The 26,404-nt window shown below is 44.1% G+C and overlaps 1 protein-coding gene across 1 annotated transcript in view; it reads right to left on the bottom strand.

Annotated features, from left to right (window-relative positions):
* Positions 1-2,519: 2,519 nt before the first annotated feature.
* C7H3orf70 (chromosome 7 C3orf70 homolog) overlaps positions 2,520-26,404 on the bottom strand; it is a 122,316-nt gene continuing 98,431 nt past the window's right edge. Inside the window, exon 3 of the mRNA XM_075317596.1 lies at positions 2,520-9,744. Coding sequence (XP_075173711.1) covers positions 9,173-9,744 — 572 coding nt within the window. The 3' untranslated portion in view covers positions 2,520-9,172. The remainder of the gene's footprint in view (positions 9,745-26,404) is intronic.

Raw genomic sequence — 26,404 nt, 5'->3', positions numbered from 1 at the left:
GGACTGCTCAGTGGTGGAGTGTGTCCGCGGTCCCGGTTCAGTGGTGGCAGCGGCGGCGACGGCTCAGTGGTGGGAGCGGCGGCGACTGCTCAGTGGTGGCAGTGGCAGGGACTGCTCAGTGGTGGAGTGTGTCCGCGGTCCCGGCTCAGTGGTGGCAGCGGCGGCGACGGCTCAGTGGTGGGAGCGGCGGCGGCAGCGGCTCAGTGGTGGGAGCGGCAGGGAGTGCTCAGTGGTGGAGTGTGTTCGCGGTCCCGATTCAAGTAATGGCGCCCGGAGCGACGCATGCGCAGATGGAGCTCTCATCCAAGAGCTCCACCGGCGCCATCATTTGAAAGTGGGACCGCGGACAACTGGTAACATGCTGCACAGCCGCCCGCACCGCATGCACAGAGTGGCAGCCAGCAGGCTGCCCGCCCACCCTGCGTACAAGCCGCCGGGTACCTGTGCTTGCGTGTGGTGGCAGCCGGGTACCCATGGCTGTGTGCGGGCGGCAGCTGGGTGACTGTGTGAGGGCGACAGCCGGGTGTCTGTGTGAAAGCGGCAGCCGGCTGCCGCCCGCACGGGCACCTGACTGCCGCTCGCACACAGCACCCGGCTGCCGCCCGCACACAGCCATGGGTACCCGGCTGCCACCGCATGCAAGCACGGGTACCCGGCTGCCGACCCCACACAGCACCCGCTGCCGCCCGCACACAGCCACGGGTACCCGGCTGCCACCGCACGCAAGCACAGATACCCGGCCGCTTGCATGCAGCCACAGGCACCCGGCCGCCCGATCGCCTCAGGCAGGACACCCCCCCCACCGGTACTGCTTTATAAGACGCACCCCCCATTTTCCTCCCAAATTTTTGGGAGGAAAAGTGCGTCTTATAAAGCGAAAAATACGGTAATGTTTTGCAACCAACCTCTATTAATCAATATTTGCATGCACTGACAATAACACTGAAAACAGATACAATTTTTTTTTTCTCTCTTAACTTGTCCTACACCTTCCAGTATTCTATTTGTCCTAATTTGCCATTGATATCTTGTCTATAAGGATATATTAAATTTCTGTTGCGGATATTCATATCGAAAAAAAAACCAAAAACTCAGTGAAATCCAGAGGGGTAAAAATAATTACAAATTTTGGTTTAGAAACAGAGGTGACATCTGCACCAAAAATTACACAACACTGTTACTGTAATATGCAGCCAGATTTTCAGCACCTAAATCCACAGCAGAAAATTTGATGCATATTTACCCCATGAGATTGTAGTATAATGTGTTTTTTACTTGAGCAGCATGTTACGCACACCACTCAATACTATAGCATGTCGATTAGCCCTCAGTACACTTCCATTAAAGGGAACCTGTCGGGTCAAAAATGCGTTATAACTTACGAGCTAGTAACCCCTTCCTACCCATCCCTGTGTTATAATATTGTGTAATATAAAAGTAATAAAATATGTTTTATTACTTACATATTCCCTATGTAAATGAGCAGGTCTCCAGCCGCATGGGTGTTGCATTGCTCCGGGGGCGTTTGCATGCTTTTCCATGGTATCACGCCCCTGTGGGTGTGATACCATGGATTTACATGTGCGACGTCACGTCAGTTCCTTCAGAATCCCGCGCATGCACGCTTACCATTCTCGCCGCCTTCTCATCCTGGTGTTTGCCTGTCGGTTTCAGACGCGCCCTGCGCATGCTCAGAAGACTCCTGCGGTTCTGGTCATGCACAGCGCATATCTGAACCCGGCAAGTAAACACCAGGATGAGAAGGCGTCGAGAATGGTAAGTGCGCACGCGCGGGATCTGAAGACGCTGATCGTGACGTCGCACATGTAAATCCATGGTATCGCCCACAAGGGCGATGCGACGCCCATGGGGCTAGAGACCAATGCTATTTACATAGGGAATATGTAAGTAATAAAAAGTATTTTATTACTTTCATATTACACAATATTACAACACGGGGATGGGTAGGAAGGGGTTACTACTAGCTCACACATGCTCCTGCTTGTAGGTACTAACGTTTTTTTGACCTGACAGGTTCCCTTTAAGGCCTCATTCACACGTTAGTAATTTGCACTAGTGTTTGTATTCCACAGCCAGGAGTGGAACTCAAAGAGAAAAACCATAACGGAAAGATTGACGCCTGTTCTTTGTTCTGGAGACACTCCTGGTTTTGGCAAATACTGATGAAACACTGATCAAAAATACAGATGTGTGAATAGAGCAATCATCTACATGTGCAAACTGCATGGGGACAAATACTTTCCTATGGTGGTTGGTCTCCATACAGTGTCTTATTGTTTACATGGGAAGATGTGCTCCTAACCAACAACCCAATGTTTACATGGGGCAATGATCAAACGTTCCTACAAAACGTTGTTCAATCAATCGTCAGACCTCGTAAAATGTTCTTCAGCCATTTGTCTTGACAATCTAATTGCACAGATTTTGTATCACGCATTGCTTTTTCACAACATTTTAGTGTCCAAGATGAAAAATAAAATACGATGAACACAGCACAGTGAGAAAAAAAAAACCAGCAAATTTTATTACATTTGATAAAATGTACATACATTTTCTTGGCTAATTAAATATAGGGCATGTGTATTAATAGTTTACATTGTGCTTCAAATGGAGAATTCCATACAATAAAAAATACTGGGCGGGAGGAGGAAAGGTAACGGTTTCCTGTCAGAGATTCGATACCCACTATAGTAATCAAAGGATTATTTTCAAATTTTTAATCAAAAGTAACAAAGCAAACTGTATATATAATCTACAATATGTATAGGTTAATTGTACAAATCAATGCTTCATCTTGTATTTAAGGACCTCTTACATGTATCTATTGTCCAATACTTTATGGGTAACTGTGCTTGTGAGGATGGGAAATGTGTTGTCAGTCACTCCTCACTGTTGTTCATGAAGAAGACTGGTTCTTTTAGATTGCTCCATTATATCACTGTGGCCTAGAATGAGCATGGCTCTCAGCTTTCGGTTTCAATATGTTCCTCTGCCTCTCAGTTAAACTCCAGTGATTGTGATGAGCTTTGTGATCTGAGCTTGGGTTGTGCAAACCGGAAACTTTTGAGTTAAACTTTTTGAGAAATTCCTAAAGAACCATTATATTAGGAATGTCTAAGTTAATGGAGAGAAGGTGGGTTCTCAGTTCGGGATCCTCTTCTCAACAGATACAAAGAGCTCTGAAGAACCCATCCTGTATCACACTCACAACTCATTGATTTGAATAGGAACTTTGCAATACACGGGAACATTTCTGCTTACCGATGGCCCTTTCCAACAAGTAGAGATTGTCTAAAGCGAAGAACTCCATATTAGACCTTGATATATGTATGTATGTATGTATGTATGTATGTATGTATGTATGTATGTGTATATATATATATATATATATGTGTGTGTGACCACAGAAGAGGGACTCTGTCCAAGCCCATTTCCACTGCACATTCATCGAAATAACTTTTGAGGTTCTACAAAAGGATTATGAAGTCATCCAATAAACTCTGCCACTTACTTTATTGAGTCCTTCTTTACACGTATCACTTGACCACCATTTTCTTTAACTGGTAATTAACTTTAGTGGCAAAAAATGAATGGGACATTGAACATTTGATTTATGATGAAGCTCACAATTCTGTGCCCTTAGCACCAAGGTTGCCCTAAGTCAATGTACGGCACTCATTAGATGTAGATATTTTATGGTAAAGAAAATATAGAATATGTCACTGATCTTTATGATCTGCCCCCTGTGGTATAGTTTCTCTTTTTTTTGGGAAGATTTATTTTCCTGAAGAGGGTTTTTTCAGCCTTTTGATTGGACAGTTTCTAGCTTTGGGGCAGATTCCATCAGGATTCACTTCAAAGAAGGTGCATGCCCTCTCCCCTCACCTCCACCATGTCTTTTTCATAGTTTCTTGGGGGGGGGGGAGCTGGATAAAACCCCATCCTCATATGAACAGCAAAGTGAATTTCCCATAAAAATGAATAGATTTCCAAGCTGTTTGCATTTTTGGAGCAGATGCACATCAAAGCTCTTCAAAAACTATGTAAACCTATCCTTATAGTTTGTGACAGTCAGATCATGCTGTGAATTTGTATAGCTGGAGCCCCACAAGTTGAAGGCCATTACCCTATACTGACTAATATCATTGGGATCACATGTAGTTACAGCAGGTAATCCAGTAACAAATGAACTAAGAGTGTACAGCCAGTGCCGACAACGCCAACAGCCCACAGTAACATGACAGTGATTTAGCCACTTGGCGTGAGAGACAAGTGGACTGCCAAGTTTGTGCTTTATCAAATAATTAATCCTGTTCCGTTGTGCAGCTATCTGGTTATTTAACACAAAGTTTTTATATTAGAAAACATGAGAAAAAATATATTTTTAACAAAATACACTGATGGCATTAACTGGCTTTTGGCAGTTTTCCTATTATGATATTAACCAGTGGTTAGCACTTTAATACTGGAGCGCTGGGGTCCCGGGTTCAAATCCCACCAAGGACAACATCTGCAAGGAGTTTGTATGTTCTCCCCAGGTTTTTGTGGGTTTCCTCCGGGGTCTCCAGTTTCCTCCCACACTCCAAACACATACTGATAGGGAATTTAGATTGTGAGCCCCGATGGGGATAGTGATGATCACGCCTGTGAAGCGATGTGGAATTAATGGCGCTGTACTCGTATAAGCGAGTAACATAAATAAATAGGACAGCATGGATAAATAATGAAATCCTCAAGTGTGGTGTTACTCAGTTCTCGGTCACACAGAGAAACCTAGTGGTAAAATATATATTACGGTAATGCTCAGAACATGGTACCGTAATTCCGACAGCAGTCACAATGGGCAGAAGTGCGTTCCATAATTTGCTCCCTACATCCAGCCATAAATAGAACCGCACACAGGTTAGAAACAATTGCCAAGGCAAAGTATGCCGCGTGCAGGAATCTTTCCTTACATCTGCCGCTCACACACTGAGCTTTTCAGAGACGGAAAACACAGCACGGTTTAACCTTCAGTCGGTAAAAGAAGACGCTATGAAAAATAAGTCCACGCTGGCATAATTATTTCTCGAAGCCCGCTGAGATAAACCTGCTGCACTGACTTTCAAAGTATATAGGAAAGTATTCCTCTAACCGGCTTAAGGAAGTCCACAGGGAAAACTTGTTGCAGAAAGTGTTACCAGCTGCAACCAGTGATTAGAGAAGACACAAAGGCAAGGAAGGCGACTGTTCTATAAAACAACAAATGCTTGGATTTACATTTACCATACGTTTCAATGAGATATTGCATTAAGACGATGGAACTGGTACCTTGGGGGAATAGAATTCTCTATATGTATTTAAATACATGTAGATGGCGCTTCATTCACTACTGTGTAGAAGGAAAAAAGGATTAAAATGGAACTGTACTTTCTACACACTTTGCATAAATCAATAGTAAAGGTGAATATGGAAAAAAAAACATTGTAATACCTTATCAGAGAAATTTGCTTCCTTCCCCACTTATAAGACTCTTCTTTACCTCCACCTGCGCCTGAACCGGTCATCCACTGTGGGGGAAAAAAGCTCAAATCCATCTTGGTGCCAATTCATTGTGGTGTTGCAACTAATAATCTATGGAAAGTGGAGGAGCAGTGAGCAGCACCATGAGGAAACAGGCAGAGGAAACACAGAAAGATTGTGTTGAGCTTTCCAACAAGTCTTTTACCTCACCCCAGAGCTGAATTCACATCCATACAGCTCAGCGCTGCTGTCCTCCATGCTGCTGCATCTTGTCTGTGTGCTAAAAAAGGAAAGAAGAGCAGGGATCCCTCTCTGTGTGCTGAACTAGATTCGTGAAGTCAAAGACTTGATGGGTTAGATCTGTTCTGGGTGACCAAGACAATTTTTTAATGTTATGGCTAATCAATGTAATTATATTCTTAGTATCCTATTGTTATTAAAGTTGTGATTTTTTTTTTAAATTTTGTATGTGATCCCCCTTACATTCTCAGAAGCGGGTCACTACAACATCATATGACTCAAATGAGAAGAATTTTATTAATTTTTAGATAAAATATAAAGTACTGCTAATTGCATTATATATTGGAGGATCACATACACAATTGAGAAAAAAAAAAGAATTCTTGAATCTTAGTCAACAGAACTGCCCGAATAATGAAACTGTATGGATTGTAACCACTGAAGTTCTCCACAAGGGAAGGGGGCAGAAACCTCTATCACAGTTACTGATGATTACAAATATATGATGTCACACAAGACAAAGATGGAACTAGCTGTAGCTGGCCATGTGATGCAGTATTAATGCATCATTGGATTTCAAAGCAGAGTATAGAGGAATTAAAAAGGATGTTGAAGAGAAGATTGTGGAGGCTAAACTGCATGTATGTAAATGCAGAAATAAGAAAAGTGCAGAGTGATAAACAATCAGGTTGAGGTTTTAGGATAGATTTTCTTTTTCAATGGACTTCTTTAGTTTTTTTTTTTGTTTTTTTTTTTTTAATTCCGGCCTGGTTTGGGATTAAATTAATGATACTATTGTCTTTCTTATTAAGGCATAGCTGAACAACTATAAATTATAGGTATGTAGTTAGTCCAGCCTTACAGACCTGTCATTGATGTAGGGTATTATAAAGTAAAGCATCTAGAACTTCAATCACATGTACAAATAAGGCTGCGTTCCCACGATCAGGGTTCACAGGGGTTTGAAAGTCGTATTTTCCCTACGTCAATAATGTGATGTGCAGTACAAGCACAGTGGATGGGATTTCTAGAAATCTCATGCCCATTGTGCTTGTTTTTTCCACAGCGAAAACTGACCTGTGACACAGCAATGTCAATTTTGTGCTGTGGAGACACAAGCATTCTCCGCAGGGAGATCACGGTGAGAGACAGCAACTTCCCGAGCCTGGATCGTGGGAACGAGGAGCTGCTGTCTCCTGCGGAGAGACTCGCAGCCTCGCAGGTCAAGACCTGTCGCGTCCAGGACACAGCAAGTCCTGATCATGTGCACATACCCTAATTCTTAATAAATACTTGTTTCAAAGTAACCCTATGCTTAAACATCTTAGGAAAAAGTTGCTGAAAAACACAATTGTTCCACATAGGGCAAACATGAAAACACCACATGTTAAGTTAATGCTTCTTTAAATCTTGAGTATTGAAAACTATTGCAAGAACCCCTTACAATCTGATCCCCTCTTGAAGATTTACCGCATTTCTACTGTATAATGTACTGCTCCTATCTTCCGGGGGAACCCTTAATAGCTATTATGGAAGTGGAAAATACCGTATTAACGTAACGTGTCCCAGGTCAACACTGACAAGACCCCTCTAACATACGCATGCCATAAATCTACCTTTACTATAAGCAATAATTTTAAATCTGTAGAAAATCCATATCGTTGCTGAACAATGGAGCCCAGAGCGTTTTCACCTACACTCCAAAACAAACATGTTTTCGAAGCTTACTAATACGTTTAAATATTAATACTTGCACTGCAGGAATCCTGCGCTATAATTTGCAGTAAATGAAATACACGCGAGGCCATCCAGAGCTCCTACAACTTATTCTAAAGGTTTTATTCTGTCCGCTTCTGACTCAATTACAATTTGGCCACCTATGGTTTGCTATTTCCCTTTGAAGACGTGCTGCTCTTAAAGGTCACGATAACCTAATTGCATCATAATTGACTCCGGTTGCTCTCATCCATTCAGTAATTGCAGAGTGAAGGAGACAGAAGCCAGAGCTGCCTTCTGCGTACTGAGCAGGTGTCAGCTCTATTTATCTGCACGGGATTGAGAGGTGAAACAATTCAGCTCCAAGTGGGTTATCGAAAGCTGTGTAACCAGAATAAATAAAGCCAGTTACTATCCTTTTATCACAGGCTAAAAGTTGATTTAAAGAGTCAATATATCGATTTAAGAAGCTTAACGTTGCGAAACCTTAGCAGACAAGAAGCACGTTGGCTCTGCCAGTCACAAATTGGTTTCTACGCTTTGTTGTGCACTGCAGTAAGAGCGAAATATTATAGGTGTCTCCTAATCTTATGGACTATTTGTTGGTGAAGGCTTGTAAAGAATGATTATGATGACAAGGCCATGAAACGTAAACCTCTTGTGGGTGTTAGGAGAAGTCTTCTTTTCTATTGAATTCCTTTTATTGCTAATGCTGTAAACTAAACATGTTTGCCTTAATTACCTTGGTTTCAATGCATCAGTTTGGTCCTTTAACGATAAAGGCCGACTTTAAAGGTTATGTTTTTCTGTCTAAAGAACATCTATGTACTATGAATATTGAATAAGAGTGGGTTAGCTAGCTAAATGTGTACACAGGATCATACGGAGACATGTAAGCACAGGATTCTTACCGTCTAGTATACAGGGAAAACACTAGGTCATTGGTCCTTTTACACTTTTCTGTAAAACAACACTCGTGAATTACTGATGGTCCCAGTGAACAGCTAGTGACAAGTATATGTACAAAGCAGCTCCTCCTTGTTCCCAGAAAAAGAATACTGACTTCTGGACCTTACCATTACTTACTATATCCAATACTTGAGGAATGTGAGACATCTGTTAACAGTGAATCGTCTCTTACAAGACATGGGAATAATATAACACTGGTATACAGTACAGTTTTATATTCATTGCAGCATACCCAAGATAAAGGCCCCATGTTGTGACCGGCACATATACATAAGATGGTACTGCTGGTTACACACTGTGACAACTTCTTTAACCTGTTAAGAGAAATTAATCACAGCCTACCATTGTCATCAAGACTATAATAGACAATCTCATGATAAAAAAAACAGAGATTCGTCAAAATTGTGCAAATAAATGTGTTGATTTAGCCATAACTCACTTATATAACTGGATAACACCACCAATGAATATGCCTTAATGAATATAAAACGTGTTCTTATGCAAGGATGTTGATCTGAAGGCTTCTCAGTGCCTCGAACTATGTTCTATTTCATCCATGGTGCAAGTCTTTAAGGATTAACCCATAAACTGGAAACACATTCTTGGTAACTTAACCATATTTGTAGGTATGTGTGCAATATGATTGTATTGCTTGGTCTCTTAGCAGCCAGTTGCTGCCAAAATGTGCTTTATCCTCTAAATGTAACATCCCCCTCTGTTCAACTCAGACTGTGGTCTCTATAGTTTCTATGATCTCAAGATCAGTCTTGGAAGGGGATACCAAGGGAGAAGGCTCCTGCCCCCAGCAACCATCTGGAGTGCAGTCTTCTTCTGAACTAAGGTCTGCTCCTTCCTCTGTATCTTCATCACATGATTCTAGGTATGGAATTCCAACTGCATTGATTCCAGAGTCCTCGGAATTGGAAGGTGAAGAGCAATGGTCTATTTTTGGTCCCTCTGTGTCTTTGGGTGGATACATCTCTTGAAGGAACTCCCTTTCAGGCCGTGACCGGATACAGGGCGGTACAGGAGGTGGTGGTAGCGGTTGGCGTTGGACATAGCACATTTTCCCATTAATACATTTGACCTGATAATTATCAAGGAAGAGGTCCGAGATGGTACAGTAGCGTGGAGATTCCGGTATGAATGGAGGCTGGAAGGAAGAAGCTACTTTGAGAAACTGCTCGGCCAGCGAGACAGATATCTGAATTGTGTTGGTTTGTTCCTGTGGTTCCACTGGGATTTCTGTGCTTGGAAGCTGTTCCACAGGAGTCATAGGTTGATATACATATTTGCCTGAAAGAGAAACAAAACAGGACTGTAATTTCAGGTTAATTATAACTCAAACCTAGCACTTCACAAGTTTTTTTTCACATTTATAACAATTTAAAATGCTCATACAATGTGAGTCCACAAGCTGAGATTGGCTGCAGTCGTCCTAAACTTCACTCACAGTGATGCCCAATTACAGCCAGAATCTGAAACCAAATGGCGAGGCCACTGGGCATCACTGCGGTCAGAAATTTGGATGTGCGCAGCTAGTGACAGCATTTGGTCTCTCGCTCGCTCTAACGTTTAGCAATTTTTTACCCTTTTTAGTGTAAGAGATGGAGACAGCACTTCAATCAAAACCGCCAGCCTTTATTCATATTATGCAACGTTTCAGCTTCTGTCAGCCGTTCTCAAGCATAGCAATCGAGCATCAATGCCAGATACTTCTATTATTTAAGCGATGTACAATTATTCAGTTACATCAAATACCATATGGGTTTTCATGCAAATCAGTTAGTGTGAAGATCAATACATAGTGCTATGCAATTGCAATACATAAGTATTCAATATAAGTATTCAACACACACTAAATCTTCTTATTGTGATCCAAATTAAATGATATGTTAATAAACCCATCATTTCATAATCAATAGTACTCAAGTGAATAATTTCCATAATCATATAATTCAATGGTCCACAACCTTTCTGATCTGGAGAGTCACACTCAGCTCAGAGAGGGTCATGAGCCATATTAAGCTCCCGCCCCTCAAAATAGTGACACCCAGAGCCCCCATTAGTGGTGTAATGACAGCCAAAGCTTTTCCACAGAAATCACTACATCGAGGCAGTATATCAGTATCCAGGGGTTCCTACCTCCATTCAGATCTGCTCTGTGGGGCTAATCATAAATGTCACCATCTGGAAACCTGCTCTTCATAGCAGTTTGCAAAACCTGGCGCAAATGCACCTAGCTGGCAGACAGCTGCAAGCCACAGGTTGGGGACCCCTGATCTAATCAAGCCCCTTCACATACCCTATTGTACGTCACTGCCGCATGTGAACGCAGTATCCTGGTCACTCAAGTGTGCACGTCAAAGTTGACCTTCAATGCTCTGACCAAAGGTTGCATCAATGTCAATGCGTTGCGCATGCACCTGTCTGCTCCGCAGTGTGGGGTTGGGAGCAGACTCCGAGCATCCTGAGTGCAATCATCAAGAAGTGAAATTATACCCACATTGTCCCCCTATAAAAGTAATCTACAGGATGCTTCTATTTAAATAAAAAACAAGTTAATAGAATTAATGTTTGTTAGGGGAGACCAAAAGGTTGTATAGTTACAACCAATTTTACAGGGTAAGCAAATGTGCTCAGAACACATTAATTAAGGATTCTGGCCATTCCTATTGTTGTTGCACCCTATTATTTGACCAGTCCATGTAAAGGGACTTTAAAGTTCAGTGAGAGTCCAGAAGGTCGACAACCAATCAGCAAGTGATGACATTCTAATGTGCCATACTTTGCTTACTTTTTTGGGGGGTCTAAACCTGGATGAAATACTTTAACATTTTTGAACAACATAAAAATACTTTTGATTGGGACTAGAGATGAGCGAACCCAAAATTTAAAAGGGGTGGCTCACCCCTTTTCATTATTGGCCATATCGATATTATGTTGAGAAACTATGTTTCTCTCAAATACCTAATGATGCCAATAGTGCCTGTGAGCGGCGCTATTGTGGTCCACTCACCCTCTTCACGTGAACCCGCCCCCAGGGCTCTGTGACCCCGGGGATCCAGTGACGTCACGTCAACTGAGGCCGGGCTGTGACACGCCACCCACAGCCCGGTGACTCAAGGAAACTGGGGCCGGCCGCAGTGATGTCATGTGATCAGGAAGTTGATGTGACATCACCGGATCCCCAAGGTCATGGAACCCCCGTGGGTCATGCGATGGGTGAGAGCAGATCACAATAGCGCCGCTCACAGGCAGAATTGGCAAAACAAGGTATTTGAGAGAAACATGGTTTCTCAACAGAATATTGGTGTGGCCTATAATGGATATGGGTGAACCACTTCTTTAAATTTCGGTGTTTGTACCGAACACAGATTTTAGAAAAAGAAAAAAAAAAAAAAAAAATCACAGTTACAAGTTAAGATCCTTTAAGTATGCTGACTACTTGAGTGAGCATCGCTGTGCTTGGGTACACTCGGTGGTCAGCCCTGTGCGAGCTGCTTGCAGTGTTTGAACGGCTCGATTGCACAGTTTGAACGGTAAACTCCGTGTTATCGGAGGTATTCTGTACAAAAAAATAGATAATTAAAAACCTGCCTTTCTTCCCCGGGAAGTGATCTGTTTATGGCTGGCTATATGTGGGCAGAGAGCCAAACTGACCGATCAGAAACTTCCAACGGGGTTCAGGTCAAGTCCGGGTTCAGAACAGAACTTTAGATAAAATCCGGCTGAACCCAGTAGAATCCGAACTTCCACAGGTCCGCTCATCTCTAATTGTGACTATTTTGATGCACCCAACAGAATGTCTCCCATCCATGATTTGCCAGTGTCAACACTATTGATAACCACTTCTCAAAATAATGGTGTCTGTCTCCCACAGTCATAATGAAAGAAAAGTATAATTGTAGAGACTGATGCAGGTAAATAATCGGATTTTCACTGTGCTCCAAGAAAGGATTTGTATTTGGATTCCTGCGGTAGATATAAATTGGCAGAGGAATTCACTGGGATTTTGCTCTGCTTTTGTCTGAACCAAAACAAGAATTTAGGAAATGATGACTTTAATGGATGTAGGTCTTGTCGTCCTAATAACATAATGGCAGAGCCGCTCTGGGCCAATCACAGGCATTCTGTGGGATCACGGCACCAACTGCTGAGAGCCACAGTCCTGAATCTCATTCTGTTCTCGCATTCAGTCTGACCATACGGCTTCATGCACACAAATATATCAGAGCTTCGTACAACCTGCGAGCCGTACTCAGGCATAATTGGGCAACACTGAAATACATTCTGTTCACTTACAATTTTATACAAAAGGTTTTTCATCATTTGAATTTAACAAAAAAAATACAAATAAATGTGTGCTGATTACGGTATTTAATAGCCTGTTTAGAGAGGCCGATGTGAACATAATGATCAATAATAGGTTGTTCTGTGTGCATAGACTGTAATTGTTCTCAACAGCACATAACCTGATTGTGCTGCCAAGAACAATTAAGCAAAGCCAAAAGATCATTTCTCGTGACTAACAAATATTTTGTGCGATCTATAGGCGATCGGCAGCCTTTTAGGCTATGTGCGCACATTGTGTACTGGCCCTGCAGAAAGTTCTGCAGCGATTTGAACAACACACGTGCGCTTCAAATCGCTGCAGAAAAGTCTGTAATGAAAAAAAAAAAAGCCGATTCCATGCGATCTGAGTGCAGCCCCTCCCATAGACAGGGCGGGGGATGCAGGCAAAGCGCAGGAAGGAAGTGACATGTCACTTCTTAGAACGCGCACTTCGGGCAGCAGCCAAAGCGCTGCGCTCTAATACGCCATGTGCGCACGTCTCCTGCATAATCTTCATAGATTATGCTGGGGACGCAGGACGCATGCAGTTACGCTGCGGTGCAGATCGCAGCGTAACTGCATGTAAATACGCAACGTGCGCACATAGCCTTAGACTGCACAATTATCGGGAAAACAGTGTTCCCAGGAATGCTTGTCCTCAATTACCTGTGGTGTAAAGGCACTCTTACACGAATGTGATATAGCAAATATACTATCGTAAAACAGACATTGTCTGAACGTTTTAAAGCAAAACTGGATGTGCTGAATTACAAATTCCAAAATGAGCAATACCAGTTACAAATATGCACAGTCACTTTAATAGATACACAAAACAGCAAGATATATAATTCCACCACTCTTGCCAGGCTGCCTGTAAGGCTATGTGCGCACGTTGCGTATTTGCATGCAGTTACGCTGCGATCTGCACCGCAGCGTAACTGCATGCGTCCTGCGTCCTCAGCATAATCTATGAAGATTGTGCGTGAGACGTGCGCACGTGGCGTATTAGAGCGCAGCGCTTCGGCTGCTGCCCGAAGCGCGCGTTCTAAGAAGTGACATGTCACTTATATTCCGTGCGCTCTGCATGCATCCCCCACTCGGTCTATGGGAGGGGCTGCACTCAGAGCGCATGGAATCGGCTTTTTTCTTTTTCATTACGGACTTTTTCTGCAGTAATTTGAAGCGCACGTGTGCTGTTCAAATCGCTGCAGAAATTTCTGCAGGGACAGAACGCTATGTGCGCACATAGCCTTATAGTTGAAGCCAGTAGTTTACATACACTATCTAAAAAGACACATCTGCATGTCTTTCTCACTATCTGACATGAAATCATAATAAACCTTTCCCATTTTAGGTCAATTAGGAACCAAAATTATTTATATTTGCCAAATGCCAGAATAATAAGACAGATGTTTTAAGGCATTTTTATTATTTTATTTCTGAAAAGTAAAACGTTTCCATGCACTAAGAGTGCTATGCCATTAAACATCATGGGACAGCCTATATGAGGATGTCATGTCTTTGGAAGCTTCTCAACATCTGAGTTTATTAGAGACACACCTGTGGATGTATTTTAATGCACACCTGACAAACACTGCTTCTTTGTGCAGCATCATGAGAAAGTCAAAAGAAATTAGCCAAGATCTCAGGAAGAGAATTTTCGACTTGCACAAGTCTAGTTTATCCCTAGGTGCAATTTACAGATACATGAAGGTGCCTCGTTCATTTGTACTAACAATTATACGCAAGTACAAACAAGATGGGAATGTCCAGCCATCATACCGCTCAGGAAGGAGACAAGCTCTTGTACCAGAGGTGAACGTGCTTTGGACATACATCTGCATATCAACCTAAGAACAAAAGCAAAAGACCTTGTGAAGATGCTGGTGGAAGCTGGTAAGATTGTGTCATTATCCACAGTGAAATGAGTACTGGATCAACATAGGCTGAAAGAAAGAAACCACGAAGAAGGAAGAAGCTATTACTCTGAAACAAAACATAAAAAAGCCAAATTAATGTTTGCAAATGAACACAGGAACACAGAAATTAATTTTTGGAGACGTACTGTGGTCTGACGAAACTAAAATGAAACTGTTTGGCCATAATGACCATCGTTACGTTTGGAGGAAAAAAGGAGAAGCTTTGAAACCTAAGAACACCAACCCAACTGTTAAACAAGGGGGTGGCAGCATCATGTTGTGGGGTTATTTTGCTGCAGGAGGGACTGGTGCGCGTCACAAAATAGATGGCATCATGAGGAAAGAAGATTATGTGGCAATACTGAACCAATATCTCAAGACATTAGGAACTTAAAGCTTGGGCGAAAATGGGTCTTCCAATGGACAATGATCTGAAGCATACTGCCAAACTGGTTACAAAGTGGCTTAAGGATAACAAAGTCAATGTTTTGGAGTGGCCATCACAAAACCCTGATCTCAATCTCATTTAAAATTTAAAAGCAAAGCTGAAAAGGCCGATGCGAGCAAGGTGACCTACAAACATGGCTCAGTTACACCAGTTCTGGCAGAGGAATGAACCCGAATTCCTACCAACTATTGTGAGAAGCTTGTGGAAGGAGATCCAAAACGTTTGACCCAAGTACAACAGTGTAAGGGCAATGATACCAAACACTAATGAAATGTATATAAACTTTTGATTTTGCACAAAGTAATAAAAATGCCGATGTGTACTCCAGCTACGTGTGCAGGGAGCCGGCACTGACAGCTGAGAGCGGCGGACGCTGGTAATGAAGGTAAATATCGGGTAACCAAGGACAGGGCTTCTTGGTTACCCGATATTTACATTGGTTACCAGCGTCCGCAGAAGTCGGCTCCTGCTGCCTGCACATTTAGTTGTTGCTGTCTTGCTGTCACACACAGCGATCTGTGCTTCACAGCGGGAGAGCAACAACTAAAAAATGGTCAAGGACATTCAGCAAAAACCAATGACCTCACAGCAGGGGCCGGGTTGTTGCTGGATGTCATTCACAGCAACATCACTAGCAACTTGTGCCTCAGGAGCAATGTTGCTAGCGATGTTGCTTAGTGTGACGGTACCTTTACACTATCCAATCATTGTTGTCGGACTGAGTAGGGACACGCCCCATTGTCAAAGGATCAAAGAAATCTAATTTTGTGAAGCCGTTGGCTGTGAGCTTCTCTGGAGATGCGAGTGTGTCCTGCTTTCTAAGAATTCCCTTATGAATAGTCATGAACATTCCGAAAAAGGAATTCACTAAATTCAGCATAATGATTGCAATTACACTCTTCCAGTGATGAATTCTTCTTGCTGATAGAATACATTCTGTTTGTTCCCATATTGCAATGGTTTCACAAATATAGCATAACACAGCACACAATGCAAATGGAACTGGTCAACTAGAGTCATTGAAAACAATCCAAAGTGAAGATTGTTGGAAAAATATTCAATAGAATTATTAGGAACGACGGGCGGATGCAACATTACAAAGCAAATTAAATATTTGAGGTCTTATAAGCTCCGTCTTAAAGAACATTCATCTACAGTACATTATTCACCAGCACATAGAAACCGTTAATGGAGTTGTCACATCAGGTCGCCGTTTTCTGCAAATTGAGCACCCCGGATAATCAGAACAGAGTGCAGTGCCATAAGAGTGCTATTGCTGTTCTTTCTTACAAAATCTTCTTCCCAATCTGGTCCGTTTCATCATTGGTTTACACCCTCCGTGCACTTAATATCCCTCTGTACCTGTACTAGTATATATACTGGCTGGTGACCGGTTCATGCAGCAATATATAAATATCCTATTTCTTATATCGATGGCTGGACCATGCACTTTTTGCCATTTACCTTTTGTGCCTCCCCTATTTCCCCATAGATTGTAGCTTGTGAGCAGGAACATCACTCCTTTTTGTATCAGTTGAATTGTATGTATTGTCTGATATTGTCTGTACAAGTCTCCTCTGAATTGTAAAGTGCTGTTGAATATATCGGTGCTATAGAAATAAATATGATCATTATTAATGATTATTATGAAGAGTAGCTCCTGTTCTGAGGGACATAATTACTAAAATCTGTTTGGCCTCCATATAACACCATCAAACTACTACTGCAATTTCCCTGGACAAAAAGTGTTTTCCAGTGTGTCAGGAACAGGACCTACTTGTTGATTTCTGCGGCATTTACATTTTGGAGCAGTTGTCTCTAATAAGGCCCTTAAAGTTAATCTGTCAGCAGGTTCTTGCTACCTCATCTGAGAGCAGCATGATGTAGAGACGGAGAACCTGAATCCAGCGATGTAGCACTTAGTTTACTGGGTGCAGCATTTCTGACACAATCAGTTTTAGATTTAGCAATGCCTTCAAAGCAGGAGGAGAGAAGGGGTTAATGCCGCGCAATCCGCCAGAAAAAGATGTGGAAATGTTAATTAATAAATCTTTTATTCCATAGGTCTATGTATTTCGATGTATGAAACCTCTTCCTCAGAATATGAACAATCGATTGATTGTTGATATTAATCAACATTTCCACATCTTTTACTGGCGGATTGCGCGGCATTAACCCCTTCTCTCCTCCTGCTTTGAAGACAAATCCACGTGGGGTTGCAGCAGCCGCCATTATCTCATGCTATCTATGGTGGTTGTGACCCTTCACAACCTCATCTGCTGAGTGTATAATATTATACATTACTTGTTTATTTATCTGGTAAGACCCTATCCGCGCTTGTTTTCTAGCTAGCTTTAGCAATACAGCAGAGCTTAAAAAGCCAATACCAGGCTCTGTATATACAATGTCTATAGATAGTGAGCTGCTCACCACAGCAGAGGGCATGCTTGTCTAGCTAGCCTAGTCCTGCAATGATAATTTCCTGAAGCTAAAGTAAACATAGCAGATAAACAACTGCACCCAATGTGATGAGAGGCATCACTGAAAGCTGTGTGTTAACCCCTACAGCATGCTGTCTTCAGATTACATAGCAAAATTCTGATGTCTTATTTTTGTTAGGTGTGTGCTGCACAAAAGGACTATTGAAACGAAAGCCCAGGTGCTCTATGTACACTGGTATGACTAATCAATTCAGTAGTCCCTCCCACCTATTGTTTACTATGTGTTTCCGACTTCCTCATTCTTGATGGACAACTTTGGCTTTACAGGAACCAGAGGAGGGCGGGAATTGAAGGAAAACAAGTAGGCGACACTGTTTACTGAACTGCTCGGCCACACCAAGAGAGGACTAAGAGCAAGTGCTTGGTTTGAATAGTCATTTTGTGCTGACAGACTGATATTAAAGTTTTCCTCTTTTATGAAATTAAAACTATTCAACTAATAGGACCAGTAAATCTTTCAATAATCTAAAACACTACATTTGCTGAGCTGTACAGACACTACCAAGCAAGGGAGTTATGATTGCAGGAGTCTTCATTTTCAATTTAAATGGAGTACCTTCTTTAACTGAGGCTATTTTTCTCCTTCTGAGCCCCTCCGGTTCAAAATTATGCCCCCAGTCATAATGATGCAAATTTTCTCTTCAACCAACTGGGCGTATACAAAACACCTCTCTGTGGGTGCGGATGCAATTTTATGGTTAGCGTCAGAGGAGAAAAAGAAAACGCCCACAGACAAAAGTGTGGTATATGCCCAGTTGGTTGAAGGGAAAATCTACATCATTATTACTAGGGGGCATAACTTTGGGAGAGAGGTGCACAAAAAAATGGAAAATTGTTTTAGAATCAATGGAGCAGCGGCTATGGGAGGAGATACTCAATTTAAATTGCAAAAAAAAAATAAATCCAAAGAAAGGTCCTATTTAAAGGGAATGTCCACTACTTGGACAGCCCCCTCCTCCTTCCCCTTGTTTGAATGGAAAATAAAAAAATAAGCCTATACTCACCTCTGGTGTGACTGCGGTTCCAGCGATGTCTGATTGTTATGACACATGAGCCCTGCAACCAATCAGTGCTGGCTTCCTTCTCCCCGCCTTCGGACACTTGAGCAGGAAGTCAGTGCAGCGCTCACATCCTGCTCAAATGTCTGAAGGAGGAGAGACAGACATGGGGCGCTGATTGGTCGGGGGGCTAGCATGTCATAACAATGTCATGTGGGCCCCGGGAACGCGACTTCAGACATCACCAGAACCGCATCCGCACCGGAGGGGAGTATAGGCTTATTTATTTTTACGGGGCCAACAAGGGGAATGAGTAGGGGTTGTCCAAGTAGTGAACATCCTATTTAAAATAGGATTTTGAACAACTTAATACAAGAAGACTGAGTGGCTTCTATTAATTCATAACACCAAAGCACTAGACTCTATATTCTGTCTAATAGCTAGGTATGGCTGTGCCTCATAAATATGAATGCCATATACCTGGCATCTGCACTGGAGGTATAATTCTGTAGACTCCATGTAGCGATAGCAGCAAGTCAGGACATTAAGCCTTCAGCTGCACATTACAATTGGCAGGGTAATTGAATCCTCATGAATAAACATTGTGAACTGGCGGATTAATGTAGTTACAATAATGGGAGTTATTATGGTTATGGGACGAAGGTGCATTAAAGTAATAAACAGAATTGGGAGCATGGAGGAGAGGACACAAAAACAGAGGTTGCAAAACAAATTTGAAGTAGGCACATATGTGCATTGGAATAACAAATCCATTGTGCCAATACATACTCAGCTCTTCTCCATTCCCTTCATATTTGCACCAATAAATCCTGCAATTAGTGGACACAAAAGAAATCATTTAGGCACTAAAAATTGAGCTTCCGGCACTATAGAAAGCAGTATTTATCCACCGCTGCTTCAGCTCCATGCAGGGGCGTACATAGAAATCATCCGGCCCCATAGCAAAAGTTCTAAAATACAAAAATCAGCTGCGCCTCTATTTTCAGGCTGTGTGCCGTTGTTTACTTAAACAAAAGGCTTTATCACCTAGTGATTATCACTGCTGGACTACAATGTCTTGTGCAAGGCAGTCCGGCACGCCCCTTCTCTGAGTGACACCTCAATGTATATAGAGAGTGTTGTGGGTGGGACAGCGCTCTCAGCTCTGTTAGGCTACTTTCACACATCCGGTTTGAGCACTGCGGCTTAATCCGGCTGTGAAACCTATGCAACGGATGCGGCGAAAACACCGCATCCTTTGCATACGTTTTTACATGCGACCCGTCCGTTTTTTCCGGTTGCGGCACGCTACTGAGCATGCGCAGTGGAAGAAACCGCATGCGGCGGCCGGATGCGGCTTTTGCCTCATCGCGCCGCATTCGGCATCCATAGGCATGCATTGAAAAAATGCGCCGCAGCGGCTGGATGCGGCGCAATGCGTTTTTTTTGCCGGAGCAAAAAACGTGCCAGGGAACGTTCCATCCTGCCGACGCATCGGCTAAATCTGCCGCTTGCGGCAAAAACTGGACGGAACGCAAGCCCATGCGGCACCAATGCAAGCCAATGCTGGAAAAACTAAACCGGCGGCAAAAAAAAAAAAAAACGGTTTTGTTTTTTCAGCAGAGCGCCGGATTGTGCCGCACTGCTACAACCGGATGTGTGAAAGTAGCCTTAGATGGCTAAAACTAAAAATTCTGAGTTTGTCAGAATGGCTGCAGCCAGTAGTTTAAGTGATACATCTTTAGATTCAGTGTCTCTTTGCCTACATCATGCTGCTCTCAGATCAGGTAGCAAAAACCTGCTGACAGATACACTTTAAACGAAACTTTTCACCAGTTTTAGCCTATATAAACTATAACCAACACTTTTCAGCTGCATTTAACCCCTTTAAGACCAGGCTATTTTCAGGAATGGGGGGGTTCTGCTTGTTTTTTCCTCCCCTCCTTCCAACAGCCATAACTTTTTTACTTTTGTGTAGAACATAGACATACGAGGGCTTGGATTTTATTCTCAGGACTAGCTGTACGTTTGAATGGCAACTTTCATTTTGTCATGTGATGCGCTGGAAAGCGAGAAAAAAAGAATTCCAAGTGTATTGAAAGAGCAAAAAAAGTGCAATTCCACAATTGTCTTTTTGGTTATTTAACATGTTTACTGTAGAGAAAAACTGAACTGACAGTATAATTCTCCAGATCTTTATGATTATGTAGATACCAAACGTGTAGTTTTTGTTTTATATTTAAGTGGTGCAAAAAATTATAATTCAGAAATTTGTATAAAAAAATGTGCTTGTGTCGCCATTTTCTGCTGTTTTTAATTATTAGGGTATATGGCTGTGTGAGGACTAATTTTTTGTGGTCTAAGCTGACATTTTTAATTGATACCATTTTTAGGTAGATATGAGTGTTTCACCGCCCGTTTGTTATTAAAGTGTTACAGACACCAAAAAGAGTGAGCTGAGCTTCCTCAGTCAGGGGCAGACAAGCGCAGAGAGTGAGCTGAGCTTCCTCAGTCAGGGGCAGACAAGCACAGAGAGTGAGCTGAGCTTCCTCAGTCAGGGGCACACAGGCGCAGAGAGTGAGCTGAGCTTCCCCATTCAGGGGCAACACAGGCGCAGAGAGTGAGCTGAGCTTCCCCACTTAGGGGCAACACAGGCGCAGAGAGTGAGCCGAGCTTCCCCACTCAGGGGCAACACAAGCGCAGAGAGTGAGCCGAGCTTCCCCACTCAGGGGGACACAGGCGCAGAGAGTGAGCCGAGCTTCTCCACTCAGGGGGACACAGGCGCAGAGAGTGAGCCGAGCTTCTCCACTCAGGGGGACACAGGCGCAGAGAGTGAGCCGAGCTTCTCCACTCAGGGGGACACAGGCGCAGAGAGTGAGCCGAGCTTCTCCACTCAGGGGGACACAGGCGCAGAGAGTGAGCCGAGCTTCTCCACTCAGGGGGACACAGGCGCAGAGAGTGAGCCGAGCTTCTCCACTCAGGGGGACACAGGCGCAGAGAGTGAGCCGAGCTTCTCCACTCAGGGGGACACAGGCGCAGAGAGTGAGCTGAGCTTCTCCACTCAGGGGGACACAGGCGCAGAGACTGAGCTGAGCTTCCCCAGTCAGGGACAGACGACAGGCGCAGAGCGTGGGCTGAGCTTCCCCATTTAGGGGCAGAGCCCTGCTGTCCTGGCTGCTGCAGCAACACAGCATCTCTGGAGAGAAGATAAAAGAGAAGCAGCTGAGCCAGGATTGGGTGAGTGAGCTCCCCTGTGAAAGAGGCCACGTCTGTCTACTCTTTCTGAATGCTGAGCAGCTGCTGTGACCTAGAGATAAGTATAATATACCAGTTCTTTGAAGCTCTCTCGAGATAACAGCAGACAAGCTGATTACTGCACATGCTCATGTGGCGCCCTGGATTAGCCAGGTCGTCACAGGTAACACACAAACACAAACACCCCCACCCCACCCCAGTAGACAGGAACATTAGCCAAACATAAAATCCTTGTTGCCTCCCTCCTGGGTCTGATGTCCACACCAGGTAGGGCGGCCCCGCCCACCAAGGAGTTCCCAGGCCTGGAGGCGGGAAAAAGTTGGAGAACAGTTGAGGAGGTGGAAGTGAGAGGGGTCAAGTAGAAAGTGTCTGGGTTTGTGGCCCAGGCACTGACAGCAAGGTTGGCAGACGGTGGTGGCCGTCTGCAGAAGTGGTGAATCAACACGGAACCGTAGGACCGGGGTCGGGCGTTGGCCCGCTGGTACCGACCGGGGAGCGAAGTGAAGCCAGCACACACCGGCAGGGCCATTGAACCCCGGCTAGGCTTGCAGTCGCCGTCAACAGTCAAATCCGAGTGTGACAGGAACCCCAGGGGTTTCCTAACAGCCAAAGACAGCTACCGCCTAAGGCTAGAGACCCAAGGGCCAGCGCCTGCGGGCAAACGGGCTCCTCCGGCATCCATACACCGGGGAGCGGACTACCGTTGGGGATCCATCGTACTCAAACAAGTACACAAAGGTGCAGGGAAAGACAGCCGCCATCACCTGTCCGGGGAAAGACACTGCAGTTGGCTGCGGGACCTGTCCATCCAGCCGTTTGGTTTACCGAGGACTTTGTGCATCTCTTACTGAGTGAGTACACCCGCGCCATCCGGCACCGCGCCGCGCTGTCCCAGCAACCCTGCACCTCACCAACCCTGCCTCCCCGTCCCACCACCGGGCCCTGGGACCACCGACCCCTACCCACGGAGGGGGAAAACAACATCCCAGCTGCTCCCTACCATCGCTCCTGGGATCCCCATCACCAGCAGCGGTGGTGCCCATCTTCACCACAACCCGTGGGTGGCGTCACGGACTAAATCCCCCAAACCAACCACCCTTTTCACTCACGGGCGAGAAGCGCCGCTGGAGTCCCCGGATCCGGCCCACTGCTCGAGCCACCGAGCAGCAGTCGCAGCAGCGGCGGACCCGAGCGTTAGCGAGCGCAGCAGCGGCATCCTCCCCGCCCGTGACACTCAGAGGCAGCTGTGATAATATCATTGTAGCACAGGTTTTTACCAGAGTAGCGAGACAGCAGCGATTTTCACACGCTAAACACGCTGACCTGTTTAGACAAAATGAGAAGAGATGGTAGAATTGATTTGCAGGACTCGGGTCCATGAGTGAAGGCCGTAGGTTGTGACCTCTGAATGGGAGGCCTGTGAAACTCCATACATCCTGAAATTCCTAGATCTTACATTGATTAGCTGGGCTGGCACAACAGCGTGCATGTATCACACCACAATGATGACGTTACTCCAACCAAATTAATTAATAGAAGAGCTGTGATTGCTTGAAGGTACCAAGTGGATTCACAGGCCGACCATCCAGCGGCCATTGATTACAGACCTGGCCAATGGACCGAAAGCCTGCAAATCAATTCTCCCATCACTCAAAAGGTTTTACTATTAGGACAGGTGCCTTTTATGTGCAGTAAAATGCCAAACCTGTGGATACCCAGCACTGCACCACATCGAATATGGATACTAAAGGCAGACGGTGCTTTACTGTCAGGAACAGAAGGATCTGCAAATAACAGAAGAGAATTTACTGCAGTGAGTTTCGCCTGGTACCTGCCTAAAAACCTTGTGTCTGCACTTTATAGCATATGCATGAACTCTCCATTGATTTTCTGAGCTTTGTCATTCTATAAAACTATGCCAATAAAAGACCTGTGCAGACACCAATTTGTCACAGCCTGTGCATATAAAATTAGAGTAGACGGATGCACATTGATGCACACGTCATAGCAGATAACTACAGATAACTATCCTCTTGACACTTCCATTCTAAGTCTTCTAATGCAGATTCAATTGATTTTAAAATGTCTTTTAAAAGAGCAACAAAGGCAATAAAATAAAAAGAAGACCCCTTTGGATGCTCTTTTCAGCTTGATAAATTGCTGGGTGAATTTGAAAACTCTAAGCTGTAATTTCACGTGGGGGTGAAAAACTGAGTAATCCAGTATAAATAAGATGCGTGCAGCAATGTCCCTGCAACACACTGTGGACACCACAGGCTGAGTGTGACTCAGGGCAATCCAATAATGGGTTTTGGGTCATTGCTGTATATATAGGGAACAAACCTGGAAATGGAGAAATGGAAGAAGAAACCATTTCCGGCCGTCAACGTTTTTGTCCTCTTAATATATTGCAGTTGTGGCGCCCCTGAGGCTTCTGTCGCCACAGAGATATTGCACCTCAGCCAGAGGTGTGATGTCCTATCCTGGGTAAGAATGAGGTCATATGCCGGTCCATAAACTTAAACTTGCACACACCAATTGGTAGGCATACACTGGGTCAGGGATAGTGGCAGCCACCCCCATAGATGTATTCATGGGGCCATAAGTCCCATTTCTGGTCCCAAAAGTGTGGGTCCTAGTCAGTGGGTGTGTGGGAGGAGTCAGAAAGTGTGAGTAGAAAGGGAACCAGGAAGTTCAAGTTCAGGCAGTCTGTCGGTAGGAGCAGAGGAGGAGGAGAGGGAGGTAGTTACCTCAGGAGAGTGAAGGAGAGAAAGTGACAGAATGAAGTTCCTTTTGGAGATCCTGGGGTCTAGTTAGGCCCAGGTGACATCTAAGGCTATGTGCGCACTTACCGGATTTTGCCGCGGATTTTCCGAGGATTTGCTGCATGTTTCGCTGCAGAAAATGTTCATAACATCTCTGCAGTGAATCACCAGTAAAGAAGGAAAAGAAAGAATCCCAGGGCCACGGAAGGGCAGTTTTGGCTCGTGGCCTGTTCCACAGGAAGATCGGGTGGAGGGATCTGGCTGCATTCGGGGACGGTCCCCAGACAGAGGGAAGAAAGACAATTCCTCATAAAGTAACACCGAAGGCTGAGGGTGGTTGCAAGCGCCCTGGGCCACAACCCACCACAGATCCCCGGTGAAGGGAGCAAGATACAACTGCGGTTAGCTCCCTTTGTACAGGTTCTGTGGTGGAGGCCGAGACCAGTTCAACTAGTAGAGTCACGGCTAAGAAGACAGCCAGGAGAGACACACACAGGAAGGGTGCACCGGTATTGATCTCTGAACTACCCAGGATCGGCGGAGGTCCCTGACAGTGGATCCCAGCATACCGTCGGGCAACTGGTTTGTCGACACCTGGACTCAGAAACAGTGAGTAAAAGACCTAAACTGCAAGCCCTGTGTCGTCTGATTCATTCTGAACCTCGTCCACAAACACCATAGACTTTACCAAGCACCAAAGGTTGCCCCGGGGTACCCGCTCTACCTGTGGAGAGCAAGAAACACCTTAGCTGCCATAACATCAGCCCCGGGGGTCCCTTCCAGCAGCTGCGGCTCCATAGCTGCAAATTACCACAGGTGGCGTCACGAATCTTATATAAACATTATTATCATCACCCCCAATACCGCCACATTAATTGACGCCACCAGGGTCACGGAATCGGGCCCCGCCACAGAGTCACCTAAGGCCCTGGGGTGGGCGAGTCACAGTCATCATGTTATACAGCACTGTGTACTTACAATTGCTCATTTTGCCTTCCTACCGTTAATTCCCTTTTCCATTAGGTCTATGACATCACGTGATTAAAAACAGGCTAGCCGAATCCTTCTAAGCTCCATGTAGAAACAGGAAGTCTCTCTTCCCTGCATGATTCATCCCCCTCTTCAACTCCAGACTCAACTGCACAACTCCTTCCTCTGGCAGGGACTTTTGAGGTGATGACTCATGCAGGGAAAATTTTAAAGAAATTATATATTAGAATATTAGCCAGCAATAAACTACATTTCCCCTACTACCAGATGAACGTCACATTCCTTTTTTCTGCGCAGAAAATGTGTAATGTGTCAGCAGAAAATGATCTACTGTTTAAATTCGTGTTTTGGTTAAATTTATTTTTTTTACATTTTTGGCAACATTTTATTTTTCCATATCACAATCTGCATTCAAAATAAAAATGTGAAACCTTACAATTTTTGTGCATTGTTTGGATTTTAATTTCCTATTTCAACAAATACACTTGTACATTAGCCACAATGAACAGATTGAAACCCTATATTTTGTAATGAAGGCTATAATGAGCACGTGCAAAGGTTGTGGTGAAGGTAGAGAGGAGGACCAGGGTCAATTGTCACATAACATTGCCTATCGTGGATCCTGTGTTATCAGCTACGGTATATACATTGTGTGCATAATCATTGGGAAATATTTTAACCATATCTTCATTTTTAAGCTGTATAAATGTGAATGCTTAATGGTTTGATTCTCATCAGGAGATGT

The sequence above is a fragment of the Anomaloglossus baeobatrachus genome, chromosome 7 (genome assembly GCF_048569485.1).
Source record: "Anomaloglossus baeobatrachus isolate aAnoBae1 chromosome 7, aAnoBae1.hap1, whole genome shotgun sequence".
NCBI lineage: Eukaryota > Metazoa > Chordata > Amphibia > Anura > Aromobatidae > Anomaloglossus > Anomaloglossus baeobatrachus.
Note: the sequence above shows the minus strand (reverse complement) of the source record. Positions and strands in the feature narration are given on the sequence as shown.